The 12,019-nt window shown below is 38.2% G+C and overlaps 1 protein-coding gene across 1 annotated transcript; it reads left to right on the top strand.

Moving 5' to 3' along the window:
* The first annotated feature begins 7,307 nt into the window (after window positions 1-7,307).
* On the top strand, window positions 7,308-10,885 carry LOC106012086. Its single transcript, XM_013083823.2, has 6 exons — window positions 7,308-7,622; window positions 7,966-8,034; window positions 8,396-8,464; window positions 9,783-9,873; window positions 10,217-10,285; window positions 10,645-10,885. The coding sequence occupies exons 1-6, from the start codon at window positions 7,610-7,612 to the stop codon at window positions 10,715-10,717; spliced, it is 384 nt and encodes a 127-aa protein (XP_012939277.1). The 5' UTR covers window positions 7,308-7,609; the 3' UTR covers window positions 10,718-10,885.
* The last annotated feature ends 1,134 nt before the right edge of the window (window positions 10,886-12,019 follow it).

Genomic DNA, 12,019 nt, shown 5'->3' with positions numbered 1-12,019 from the left:
GTGGCAGAGACAGCACCTAAGATTAGCAAGCTGCTGCCAATAACTAGTGATGTTTTATATATTTATAAGCATTCTGGAAAAAAACTCGTGGCAGAGACAGCACCTAAGATTAGCAAGCTGCTGCCAATAACTAGCGATGTTTTATATATTTATAAGCATACTGGTAAAAACTCGTGGCAGAGACAGCACCTAAGATTAGCAAGCTGCTGCCAATAACTAGCGATGTTTGATATATTTATAAGCATACTGGTAAAAACTCGTGGCAGAGACAGCACCTAAGATTAGCAAGCTGCTGCCAATAACTAGCGATGTTTTATATATTTATAAGCATACTGGTAAAAACTCGTGGCAGAGACAGCACCTAAGATTAGCAAGCTGCTGCCAATAACTAGTGTTTCTTTTATACATTTATAAGCATTTTGATAAATACTCGTGTCAGGGTCAGCACCTAAGATTATCAAGCTGCTGCCTGTAAAACCACAGTAGACGAACATTGGCTTCTGACTTGTTATATATGAAAAAACAGACATGCAATTATCCTTGCAAATTCTTAATTGAATCTGTCGATGACAATGCACCATGTGTATTTCAAACCATTGTTGGTTTCATTTTCCTTTGTGTTGTTCAACGTTTTTCCTATTGCTGTTCGAGCTGCCCATGCAAGTAGGGCCATGCATGCTTTTACACTTTACTGAAATTGTATTCAGATATTCGCCACTCTTATTTTAGGTATTTAAGATGTTGCAAAAGAATGGTAGGATGATGAAATAGAATAGGGTATTTGTATACGGCAGATACAGCACCTAAGAATAACAAGCTGCTGCCTACAGAACCCTAAAAAAGATGAAGATTGATTGAATGTTTATAGGAGAGGGCTTAGCCATTTTTAGAAACAGCAGCTAAGACCAGTAACGTGATGCCTATGTATGAATTCTTCTTCCGAGCGGGGATGTTCAGCACTCCTTCCCTCCCACCACCATCCTGGCAAAGGACCGGCACTGGAGTACCCAAAGAGAGGCGTCTCTAATGGACCAGACAGGTTCGTTTTTCATTTAATGTCCAAAAGGGAAGTAAAGGTTGGATGGGAAGTCGGGGTTATAATTAGAAACGTTTCAAGAGACTGACGGTCAAGCAGGAAATGCATCCCGTTGCGATTGTAAATGAAAAAGTAACACACATTCTGACATCCGTAAGCATTCCACATTCTTGAGCATTTCTTACCTACATTATGACCTTGTATTTTTCCACATGCATTGAAATTCATGGAGACATAGCTTTTAATTCTGCACCTAGAGTGAAACTTAAAGCATAGAAACCAAGGTGTAAAAACGTGGTTTTTGTGGAGGTACAGTAATTCTCTCCGGTTTTCTATCTTCTCTTAGAGTACATCCTGTTTCAAGAGATGTATTCTGGAAGAGCGTCAAGTCATGTAGGACCATACAAGAAAAAAGGTGAGAATTGCTAGGTTACTTGTCTTCTTTGCTTCCCAAACATACTGATTGAAAAGGAAAGGTACATGAAAATTTGTGGAAACTATGCTTTTGTGCGAGAAATAAAGGACACGAACATTCAGAAATCTTTCCGCATTCCATTTTCTTCAGCTTGTCGTTCTTACGAAGGGATCGGTTTTCTTGAGCTCATCCTACCCACCCTGTGACCTTATAGTTTTCAACAAGCATTGTGCTCCCATTGGAAATCTAGCTTTTGATTAAAATCAAAATTGAGCGAATGGCGGGGAAAGCATAAAAATCAAGCTGTGAAGACGTTCTGTTCAGGGAAGTTCTTTAGTTTTCTTGTTTTCTGTTTTCTCAGAATACATCTTGTGTCAAGAGATTTGCTGTGGAAGAGAATCGAGTCCTGTAGGACCAGCGGAGAGAAAAGGTGAGAAATTTGCAATCTTGTTTGTTTTCTTTATCTTTAAAATTGACTGAAGTTATTGGAAAGATATAATGAGAGTCAGAAGACCAAGTAGTAGGCTAAATGGCAGAGACAGCACCTAAGATTAGCAAGCTGCTGCCAATAACTAGTGATGTTTTATATATTTATAAGCATTCTGCTAAAAACTCGTGGCAGAGACAGCACCTAAGATTAGCAAGCTGCTGCCAATAACTAGTGATGTTTGATATATTTATAAGCATTCTGCTAAAAACTCGTGGCAGAGACAGCACCTAAGATTAGCAAGCTGCTGCCAATAACTAGTGATGTTTGATATATTTATAAGCATTCTGGTAAAAACTCGTGGCAGAGACAGCCCCTAAGATTAGCAAGCTGCTGCCAATAACTAGTGATATTTTATACATTTATAAGCATTCTGGTAAAACTATGTGGCAGGATCAGCACCTAAATTCAGCAAGCTGCTGCCTATAAAACCACAGTAGACGAACCTTGGCTTCTGACTTAATATATATGAAAAAAACGGACATGCAATTATCCATGCAAATTCTTAATTGAATCTGTCGATGACAATGCACCATATGTATTTCCAACGATTGTTGGTTTCATTTGCCTTTGTGTTGTTCAACTTGTTTTCCTTTTGCTGTTCGAACTGCCCATGTAAGTAGGGCCATGCATGCTTTTACACTTTACTGAGATTGTATTCAGATATTCGCCACTCTTATTTTAGGTACTTAAGATGTTGCACACTTTACAGTAATTGTATTCAGATATCCTCCACTCTTATTTTAGGTATTTAAGATGTTGCACACTTTACTGTAAATGTATTCAGATATTCTCCACTCTTATTTCAGGTATTTAAGATGTTGCAAAAAAATGGTAGGATTCTCTTCAAATGAAGAAATAATTACTTGATTGATTGCTTATCCCATCCATTTGAAATTCAATAGTGGCCAGCAATTTTTAAAGAGCCATGCTACAGTAAAAAGAACAGGAAGTAGTTTTTACTGGCAGAAAAGCACCTAATATTAGCAAGCTGCTGCCAATAATCTGGCCAAGGAGTAAAGTTTCTGAAGGGAGAGATATTCTTATTACAAAGCTTAGCATGCTGCAGTCAGTGATGAAATAGAATAGGGTATTTATATACGGCAGATACAGCACCTAAGAATAACAAGCTGCTGCCTACAGAACCCTAAAAAAGATGAAGATTGATTGAATCTTTATAGGCCAGGGCTTAGACATTTTTAGAAACAGCAGCTAAGACCAGTAACGTGATGCCTATGTATGAATTCTTCTTCCGAGCGAGGATGTTCAGCACTCCTTCCCTCCCACCACCATCCTGGCAAAGGACCGGCACTGGAGTACCCAAAGAGAGGCGTCTCTAATGGACCAGACAGGTTCGTTTTTCATTTAATGTCCAAAAGGGAAGTAAAGGTTCGATGGGAAGTCGGTGTTATAATTAGAAACGTTTCAAGAGACTGACGGTCAAGCAGGAAATGCATCCCGTTGCGATTGTAAATGAAAAAGTAACACACATTCTGACATCCGTAAGCATTCCACATTCTTGAGCATTTCTTACCTACATTATGACCTTGTATTTTTCCACATGCATTGAAATTCATGGAGACATAGCTTTTAATTCTGCACCTAGAGTGAAACTTAAAGCATAGAAACCAAGGTGTAAAAACGTGGTTTTTGTGGAGGTACAGTAATTCTCTCCGGTTTTCTATCTTCTCTTAGAGTACATCCTGTTTCAAGAGATGTATTCTGGAAGAGCGTCGAGTCATGTAGGACCATACAAGAAAAAAGGTGAGAATTGCTAGGTTACTTGTCTTCTTTGCTTCCCAAACATACTGATTGAAAAGGAAAGGTACATGAAAATTTGTGGAAACTATGCTTTTGTGCGAGAAATAAAGGACACGAACATTCAGAAATCTTTCCGCATTCCATTTTCTTCAGCTTGTCGTTCTTACGAAGGGATCGGTTTTCTTGAGCTCATCCTACCCACCCTGTGACCTTATAGTTTTCAACAAGCATTGTGCTCCCATTGGAAATCTAGCTTTTGATTAAAATCAAAATTGAGCGAATGGCGGGGAAAGCATAAAAATCAAGCTGTGAAGACGTTCTGTTCAGGGAAGTTCTTTAGTTTTCTTGTTTTCTGTTTTCTCAGAATACATCTTGTGTCAAGAGATTTGCTGTGGAAGAGAATCGAGTCCTGTAGGACCAGCGGAGAGAAAAGGTGAGAAATTTGCAATCTTGTTTGTTTTCTTTATCTTTAAAATTGACTGAAGTTATTGGAAAGATATAATGAGAGTCAGAAGACCAAGTAGTAGGCTAAATGGCAGAGACAGCACCTAAGATTAGCAAGCTGCTGCCAATAACTAGTGATGTTTGATATATTTATAAGCATTCTGGTAAAAACTCGTGGCAGAGACAGCCCCTAAGATTAGCAAGCTGCTGCCAATAACTAGTGATATTTTATACATTTATAAGCATTCTGGTAAAACTATGTGGCAGGATCAGCACCTAAATTCAGCAAGCTGCTGCCTATAAAACCACAGTAGACGAACCTTGGCTTCTGACTTAATATATATGAAAAAAACGGACATGCAATTATCCATGCAAATTCTTAATTGAATCTGTCGATGACAATGCACCATATGTATTTCCAACGATTGTTGGTTTCATTTGCCTTTGTGTTGTTCAACTTGTTTTCCTTTTGCTGTTCGAACTGCCCATGTAAGTAGGGCCATGCATGCTTTTACACTTTACTGAGATTGTATTCAGATATTCGCCACTCTTATTTTAGGTACTTAAGATGTTGCACACTTTACAGTAATTGTATTCAGATATCCTCCACTCTTATTTTAGGTATTTAAGATGTTGCACACTTTACTGTAAATGTATTCAGATATTCTCCACTCTTATTTCAGGTATTTAAGATGTTGCAAAAAAATGGTAGGATTCTCTTCAAATGAAGAAATAATTACTTGATTGATTGCTTATCCCATCCATTTGAAATTCAATAGTGGCCAGCAATTTTTAAAGAGCCATGCTACAGTAAAAAGAACAGGAAGTAGTTTTTACTGGCAGAAAAGCACCTAATATTAGCAAGCTGCTGCCAATAATCTGGCCAAGGAGTAAAGTTTCTGAAGGGAGAGATATTCTTATTACAAAGCTTAGCATGCTGCAGTCAGTGATGAAATAGAATAGGGTATTTATATACGGCAGATACAGCACCTAAGAATAACAAGCTGCTGCCTACAGAACCCTAAAAAAGATGAAGATTGATTGAATCTTTATAGGCCAGGGCTTAGACATTTTTAGAAACAGCAGCTAAGACCAGTAACGTGATGCCTATGTATGAATTCTTCTTCCGAGCGAGGATGTTCAGCACTCCTTCCCTCCCACCACCATCCTGGCAAAGGACCGGCACTGGAGTACCCAAAGAGAGGCGTCTCTAATGGACCAGACAGGTTCGTTTTTCATTTAATGTCCAAAAGGGAAGTAAAGGTTCGATGGGAAGTCGGTGTTATAATTAGAAACGTTTCAAGAGACTGACGGTCAAGCAGGAAATGCATCCCGTTGCGATTGTAAATGAAAAAGTAACACACATTCTGACATCCGTAAGCATTCCACATTCTTGAGCATTTCTTACCTACATTATGACCTTGTATTTTTCCACATGCATTGAAATTCATGGAGACATAGCTTTTAATTCTGCACCTAGAGTGAAACTTAAAGCATAGAAACCAAGGTGTAAAAACGTGGTTTTTGTGGAGGTACAGTAATTCTCTCCGGTTTTCTATCTTCTCTTAGAGTACATCCTGTTTCAAGAGATGTATTCTGGAAGAGCGTCGAGTCATGTAGGACCATACAAGAAAAAAGGTGAGAATTGCTAGGTTACTTGTCTTCTTTGCTTCCCAAACATACTGATTGAAAAGGAAAGGTACATGAAAATTTGTGGAAACTATGCTTTTGTGCGAGAAATAAAGGACACGAACATTCAGAAATCTTTCCGCATTCCATTTTCTTCAGCTTGTCGTTCTTACGAAGGGATCGGTTTTCTTGAGCTCATCCTACCCACCCTGTGACCTTATAGTTTTCAACAAGCATTGTGCTCCCATTGGAAATCTAGCTTTTGATTAAAATCAAAATTGAGCGAATGGCGGGGAAAGCATAAAAATCAAGCTGTGAAGACGTTCTGTTCAGGGAAGTTCTTTAGTTTTCTTGTTTTCTGTTTTCTCAGAATACATCTTGTGTCAAGAGATTTGCTGTGGAAGAGAATCGAGTCCTGTAGGACCAGCGGAGAGAAAAGGTGAGAAATTTGCAATCTTGTTTGTTTTCTTTATCTTTAAAATTGACTGAAGTTATTGGAAAGATATAATGAGAGTCAGAAGACCAAGTAGTAGGCTAAATGGCAGAGACAGCACCTAAGATTAGCAAGCTGCTGCCAATAACTAGTGATGTTTTATATATTTATAAGCATTCTGCTAAAAACTCGTGGCAGAGACAGCACCTAAGATTACCAAGCTGCTGCCAATAACTAGTGATGTTTGATATATTTATAAGCATTCTGGTAAAAACTCGTGGCAGAGACAGCACCTAAGATTAGCAAGCTGCTGCCAATAACTAGTGATGTTTTAAACATTTATAAGCATTCTGGTAAAAACTCGTGGCAGAGACAGCCCCTAAGATTAGCAAGCTGCTGCCAATAACTAGTGATGTTTTATACATTTATAAGCATTCTGGTAAAACTATGTGGCAGGATCAGCACCTAAATTCAGCAAGCTGCTGCCTATAAAACCACAGTAGACGAACCTTGGCTTCTGACTTAATAAATATGAAAAAAACGGACATGCAATTATCCTTGCAAATTCTTAATTGAATCTGTCGATGAATATGCCCCATATGTATTTCCAACGATTGTCGGTTTCATTTGCCTTTGTGTTGTTCAACTTGTTTTCCTTTTGCTGTTCGAGCTGCCCATGTAAGTAGGGCCATGCATGCTTTTACACTTTACTGAAATTGTATTCAGATATTCTCCACTCTTATTTTAGGTATTTAACATGTTGCACACTTTACTGTAATTGTATTCAGATATCTTCCACTCTTATTTTAGGTATTTAAGATGTTGCACACTTTACTGTAATTGTATTCAGATATTCTCCACTCTTATTTCTGGTATTTAAGATGTTGCAAAAGAATGGTACGATTCTCTTCAAATGAAGAAATAATTACTTGATTGATTGCTTATCCCATCCATTTGAAATTCAATAGTGGCCAGCAATTTTTAAAGAGCCATGCTACAGTAAAAAGAACAGGAAGTAGTTTTTACTGGCAGAAAAAGCACCTAATATTAGCAAGCTGCTGCTAATAATCTGGCCTAGGAGTAAAAGTTTCTGAAGGGAGAGATATTCTTATTACAAAGCTTAGCATGCTGCAGTCAATGATGAAATAGAATAGGGTATTTATATACGGCAGATACAGCACCTAAGAATAACAAGCTGCTGCCTACAGAACCCTAACAAAGATGAAGATTGATTGAATCTTTTTAGGCCAGGGCTTAGCCATTTTTAGAAACAGCAGCTAAGACCAGTAACGTGATGCCGATGTATGAATTCTTCTTCCGAGCGAGGATGTTCAGCACTCCTTCCCTCCCACCACCATCCTGGCAAAGGACCGGCACTGGAGTACCCAAAGAGAGGCGTCTCTAATGGACCAGACAGGTTCGTTTTTCATTTAATGTCCAAAAGGGAAGTAAAGGTTGGATGGGAAGTCGGTGTTATAATTAGAAACGTTTCAAGAGACTGACGGTCAAGCAGGAAATGCATCCCGTTGCGATTGTAAATGAAAAAGTAACACACATTCTGACATCCGTAAGCATTCCACATTCTTGAGCATTTCTTACCTACATTATGACCTTGTATTTTTCCACATGCATTGAAATTCATGGAGACATAGCTTTTAATTCTGCACCTAGAGTGAAACTTAAAGCATAGAAACCAAGGTGTAAAAACGTGGTTTTTGTGGAGGTACAGTAATTCTCTCCGGTTTTCTATCTTCTCTTAGAGTACATCCTGTTTCAAGAGATGTATTCTGGAAGAGCGTCGAGTCATGTAGGACCATACAAGAGAAAAGGTGAGAATTGCTAGGTTACTTGTCTTCTTTGCTTCCCAAGCATACTGATTTAAAAGGAAAGGTACATGAAAATTTGTGGAAACTATGCTTTTGTGCGAGAAATAAAGGACACGAACATTCAGAAATCTTTCCGCATTCCATTTTCTTCAGCTTGTCGTTCTTACGAAGGGATCGGTTTTCTTGAGCTCATCCTACCCACCCTGTGACCTTATAGTTTTCAACAAGCATTGTGCTCCCATTGGAAATCTAGCTTTTGATTAAAATCAAAATTGAGCGAATGGCGGGGAAAGCATAAAAATCAAGCTGTGAAGACGTTCTGTTCAGGGAAGTTCTTTAGTTTTCTTGTTTTCTGTTTTCTCAGAATACATCTTGTGTCAAGAGATTTGCTGTGGAAGAGAATCGAGTCCTGTAGGACCAGCGGAGAGAAAAGGTGAGAAATTTGCAATCTTGTTTGTTTTCTTTATCTTTAAAATTGACTGAAGTTATTGGAAAGATATAATGAGAGTCAGAAGACCAAGTAGTAGGCTAAATGGCAGAGACAGCACCTAAGATTAGCAAGCTGCTGCCAATAACTAGTGATGTTTTATATATTTATAAGCATTCTGCTAAAAACTCGTGGCAGAGACAGCACCTAAGATTAGCAAGCTGCTGCCAATAACTAGTGATGTTTGATATATTTATAAGCATTCTGCTAAAAACTCGTGGCAGAGACAGCACCTAAGATTAGCAAGCTGCTGCCAATAACTAGTGATGTTTGATATATTTATAAGCATTCTGGTAAAAACTCGTGGCAGAGACAGCCCCTAAGATTAGCAAGCTGCTGCCAATAACTAGTGATATTTTATACATTTATAAGCATTCTGGTAAAACTATGTGGCAGGATCAGCACCTAAATTCAGCAAGCTGCTGCCTATAAAACCACAGTAGACGAACCTTGGCTTCTGACTTAATATATATGAAAAAAACGGACATGCAATTATCCATGCAAATTCTTAATTGAATCTGTCGATGAATATGCCCCATATGTATTTCCAACGATTGTTGGTTTCATTTCCCTTTGTGTTGTTCAACTTGTTTTCCTTTTGCTGTTCGAACTGCCCATGTAAGTAGGGCCATGCATGCTTTTACACTTTACTGAGATTGTATTCAGATATTCGCCACTCTTATTTTAGGTACTTAAGATGTTGCACACTTTACAGTAATTGTATTCAGATATCCTCCACTCTTATTTTAGGTATTTAAGATGTTGCACACTTTACTGTAAATGTATTCAGATATTCTCCACTCTTATTTCAGGTATTTAAGATGTTGCAAAAAAATGGTAGGATTCTCTTCAAATGAAGAAATAATTACTTGATTGATTGCTTATCCCATCCATTTGAAATTCAATAGTGGCCAGCAATTTTTAAAGAGCCATGCTACAGTAAAAAGAACAGGAAGTAGTTTTTACTGGCAGAAAAGCACCTAATATTAGCAAGCTGCTGCCAATAATCTGGCCAAGGAGTAAAGTTTCTGAAGGGAGAGATATTCTTATTACAAAGCTTAGCATGCTGCAGTCAGTGATGAAATAGAATAGGGTATTTATATACGGCAGATACAGCACCTAAGAATAACAAGCTGCTGCCTACAGAACCCTAAAAAAGATGAAGATTGATTGAATCTTTATAGGCCAGGGCTTAGACATTTTTAGAAACAGCAGCTAAGACCAGTAACGTGATGCCTATGTATGAATTCTTCTTCCGAGCGAGGATGTTCAGCACTCCTTCCCTCCCACCACCATCCTGGCAAAGGACCGGCACTGGAGTACCCAAAGAGAGGCGTCTCTAATGGACCAGACAGGTTCGTTTTTCATTTAATGTCCAAAAGGGAAGTAAAGGTTCGATGGGAAGTCGGTGTTATAATTAGAAACGTTTCAAGAGACTGACGGTCAAGCAGGAAATGCATCCCGTTGCGATTGTAAATGAAAAAGTAACACACATTCTGACATCCGTAAGCATTCCACATTCTTGAGCATTTCTTACCTACATTATGACCTTGTATTTTTCCACATGCATTGAAATTCATGGAGACATAGCTTTTAATTCTGCACCTAGAGTGAAACTTAAAGCATAGAAACCAAGGTGTAAAAACGTGGTTTTTGTGGAGGTACAGTAATTCTCTCCGGTTTTCTATCTTCTCTTAGAGTACATCCTGTTTCAAGAGATGTATTCTGGAAGAGCGTCGAGTCATGTAGGACCATACAAGAGAAAAGGTGAGAATTGCTAGGTTACTTGTCTTCTTTGCTTCCCAAACATACTGATTGAAAAGGAAAGGTACATGAAAATTTGTGGAAACTATGCTTTTGTGCGAGAAATAAAGGACACGAACATTCAGAAATCTTTCCGCATACCATTTTCTTTAGCTTGTCGTTCTTACGAAAGGATCGGTTTTCTTGAGCTCATCCTACCCACCCTATGACCTTATAGTTTTCAACAAGCATTGTGCTCCCATTGGAAACCTAGCTTTTGATTAAAATCAAAATTGAGCGAATGGCGGGGAAAGCATAAAAATCAAGCTGTGAAGACTCTGTTCAGGGAAGTTCTTTAGTTTTCTTGTTTTCTGTTTTCTCAGAATACATCTTGTGTCAAGAGATTTGCTGTGGAAGAGAATCGAGTCCTGTGGGACCAGCGGAGAGAAAAGGTGAGAAATTTGCAATCTTGTTTGTTTTCTTTATCTATAAAATTGACTGAAGTTATTGGAAAGATATAATGAGAGTCAGAAGACCAAGTAGTAGGCTAAATGGCAGAGACAGCACCTAAGATTAGCAAGCTGCTGCCAATAACTAGTGATGTTTTATATATTTATAAGCATTCTGCTAAAAACTCGTGGCAGAGACAGCACCTAAGATTAGCAAGCTGCTGCCAATAACTAGTGATGTTTGATATATTTATAAGCATTCTGCTAAAAACTCGTGGCAGAGACAGCACCTAAGATTAGCAAGCTGCTGCCAGTAACTAGTGATGTTTTATATATTTATAAGCATTCTGCTAAAAACTCGTGGCAGAGACAGCACCTAAGATTAGCAAGCTGCTGCCAATAACTAGTGATGTTTGATATATTTATAAGCATTCTGCTAAAAACTCGTGGCAGAGACAGCACCTAAGATTAGCAAGCTGCTGCCAATAACTAGTGATGTTTGATATATTTATAAGCATTCTGGTAAAAACTCGTGGCAGAGACAGCACCTAAGATTAGCAAGCTGCTGCCAATAACTAGTGATGTTTTATACATTTATAAGCATTCTGGTAAAACCATGTGGCAGGATCAGCACCTAAATTCAGCAAGCTGCTGCCTATAAAACCACAGAAGACGAACCTTGGCTTTTGACTTAATATATATGAAAAAAACGGACATGCAATTATCCTTGCAAATTCTTAATTGAATCTGTCGATGACAATGCACCATGTGTATTTCAAACGATTGTTGGTTTCATTTCCCTTTGTGTTGTTTAACTTGTTTTCCTTTTGCTGTTCGAGCTGCCCATGTAAGTAGGGCCATGCATGCTTTTACACTTTACTGAGATTGTATTCAGATATTCTCCACTCTTATTTTAGGTAGTTAAGATGTTGCACACTTTACTGTAATTGTAGTCAGATATTCTCAACTCTTATTTTAGGTATTTAAGATGTTGCAAAAGAATGGTAGGATTCTCTTCAAATGAAGAAAGAATTACCTGATTGATTGCTTATCCCATCCATTTGAAATTCAATAGTGGCCAGCAATTTTTAAAGAGCCATGCTACAGTGAAAAGAACAGGAAGTAGTTTTTACTGGCAAAAAAAGCACCTAATATTAGCAAGCTGCTGCCAATAATCTGGCCTAGGAGTAAAGTTTCTGAAGGGAGAGATATTCTTATTACGAAGCAGCTGATATAACCCTTAAGCTTTGCATGCTGCAGTCAATGATGAAATAGAATAGGGCATTTATATAAGGCAGATACAGCACCT

The sequence above is a fragment of the Aplysia californica genome, unplaced genomic scaffold, assembly GCF_000002075.1.
Source record: "Aplysia californica isolate F4 #8 unplaced genomic scaffold, AplCal3.0 scaffold00256, whole genome shotgun sequence".
NCBI classification, from domain to species: Eukaryota; Metazoa; Mollusca; class Gastropoda; order Aplysiida; family Aplysiidae; genus Aplysia; species Aplysia californica.
Note: the sequence above shows the minus strand (reverse complement) of the source record. Positions and strands in the feature narration are given on the sequence as shown.

Bases quoted from the DNA above. Each gene is read 5' to 3' on its own strand.
- LOC106012086 (XM_013083823.2), top strand. The intron at 8,035-8,395 runs GTGAGAATTGCT...CTGTTTTCTCAG, and splicing joins AGGACCATACAAGAGAAAAG to AATACATCTTGTGTCAAGAG. The intron at 10,286-10,644 runs GTGAGAATTGCT...CTGTTTTCTCAG, and splicing joins AGGACCATACAAGAGAAAAG to AATACATCTTGTGTCAAGAG.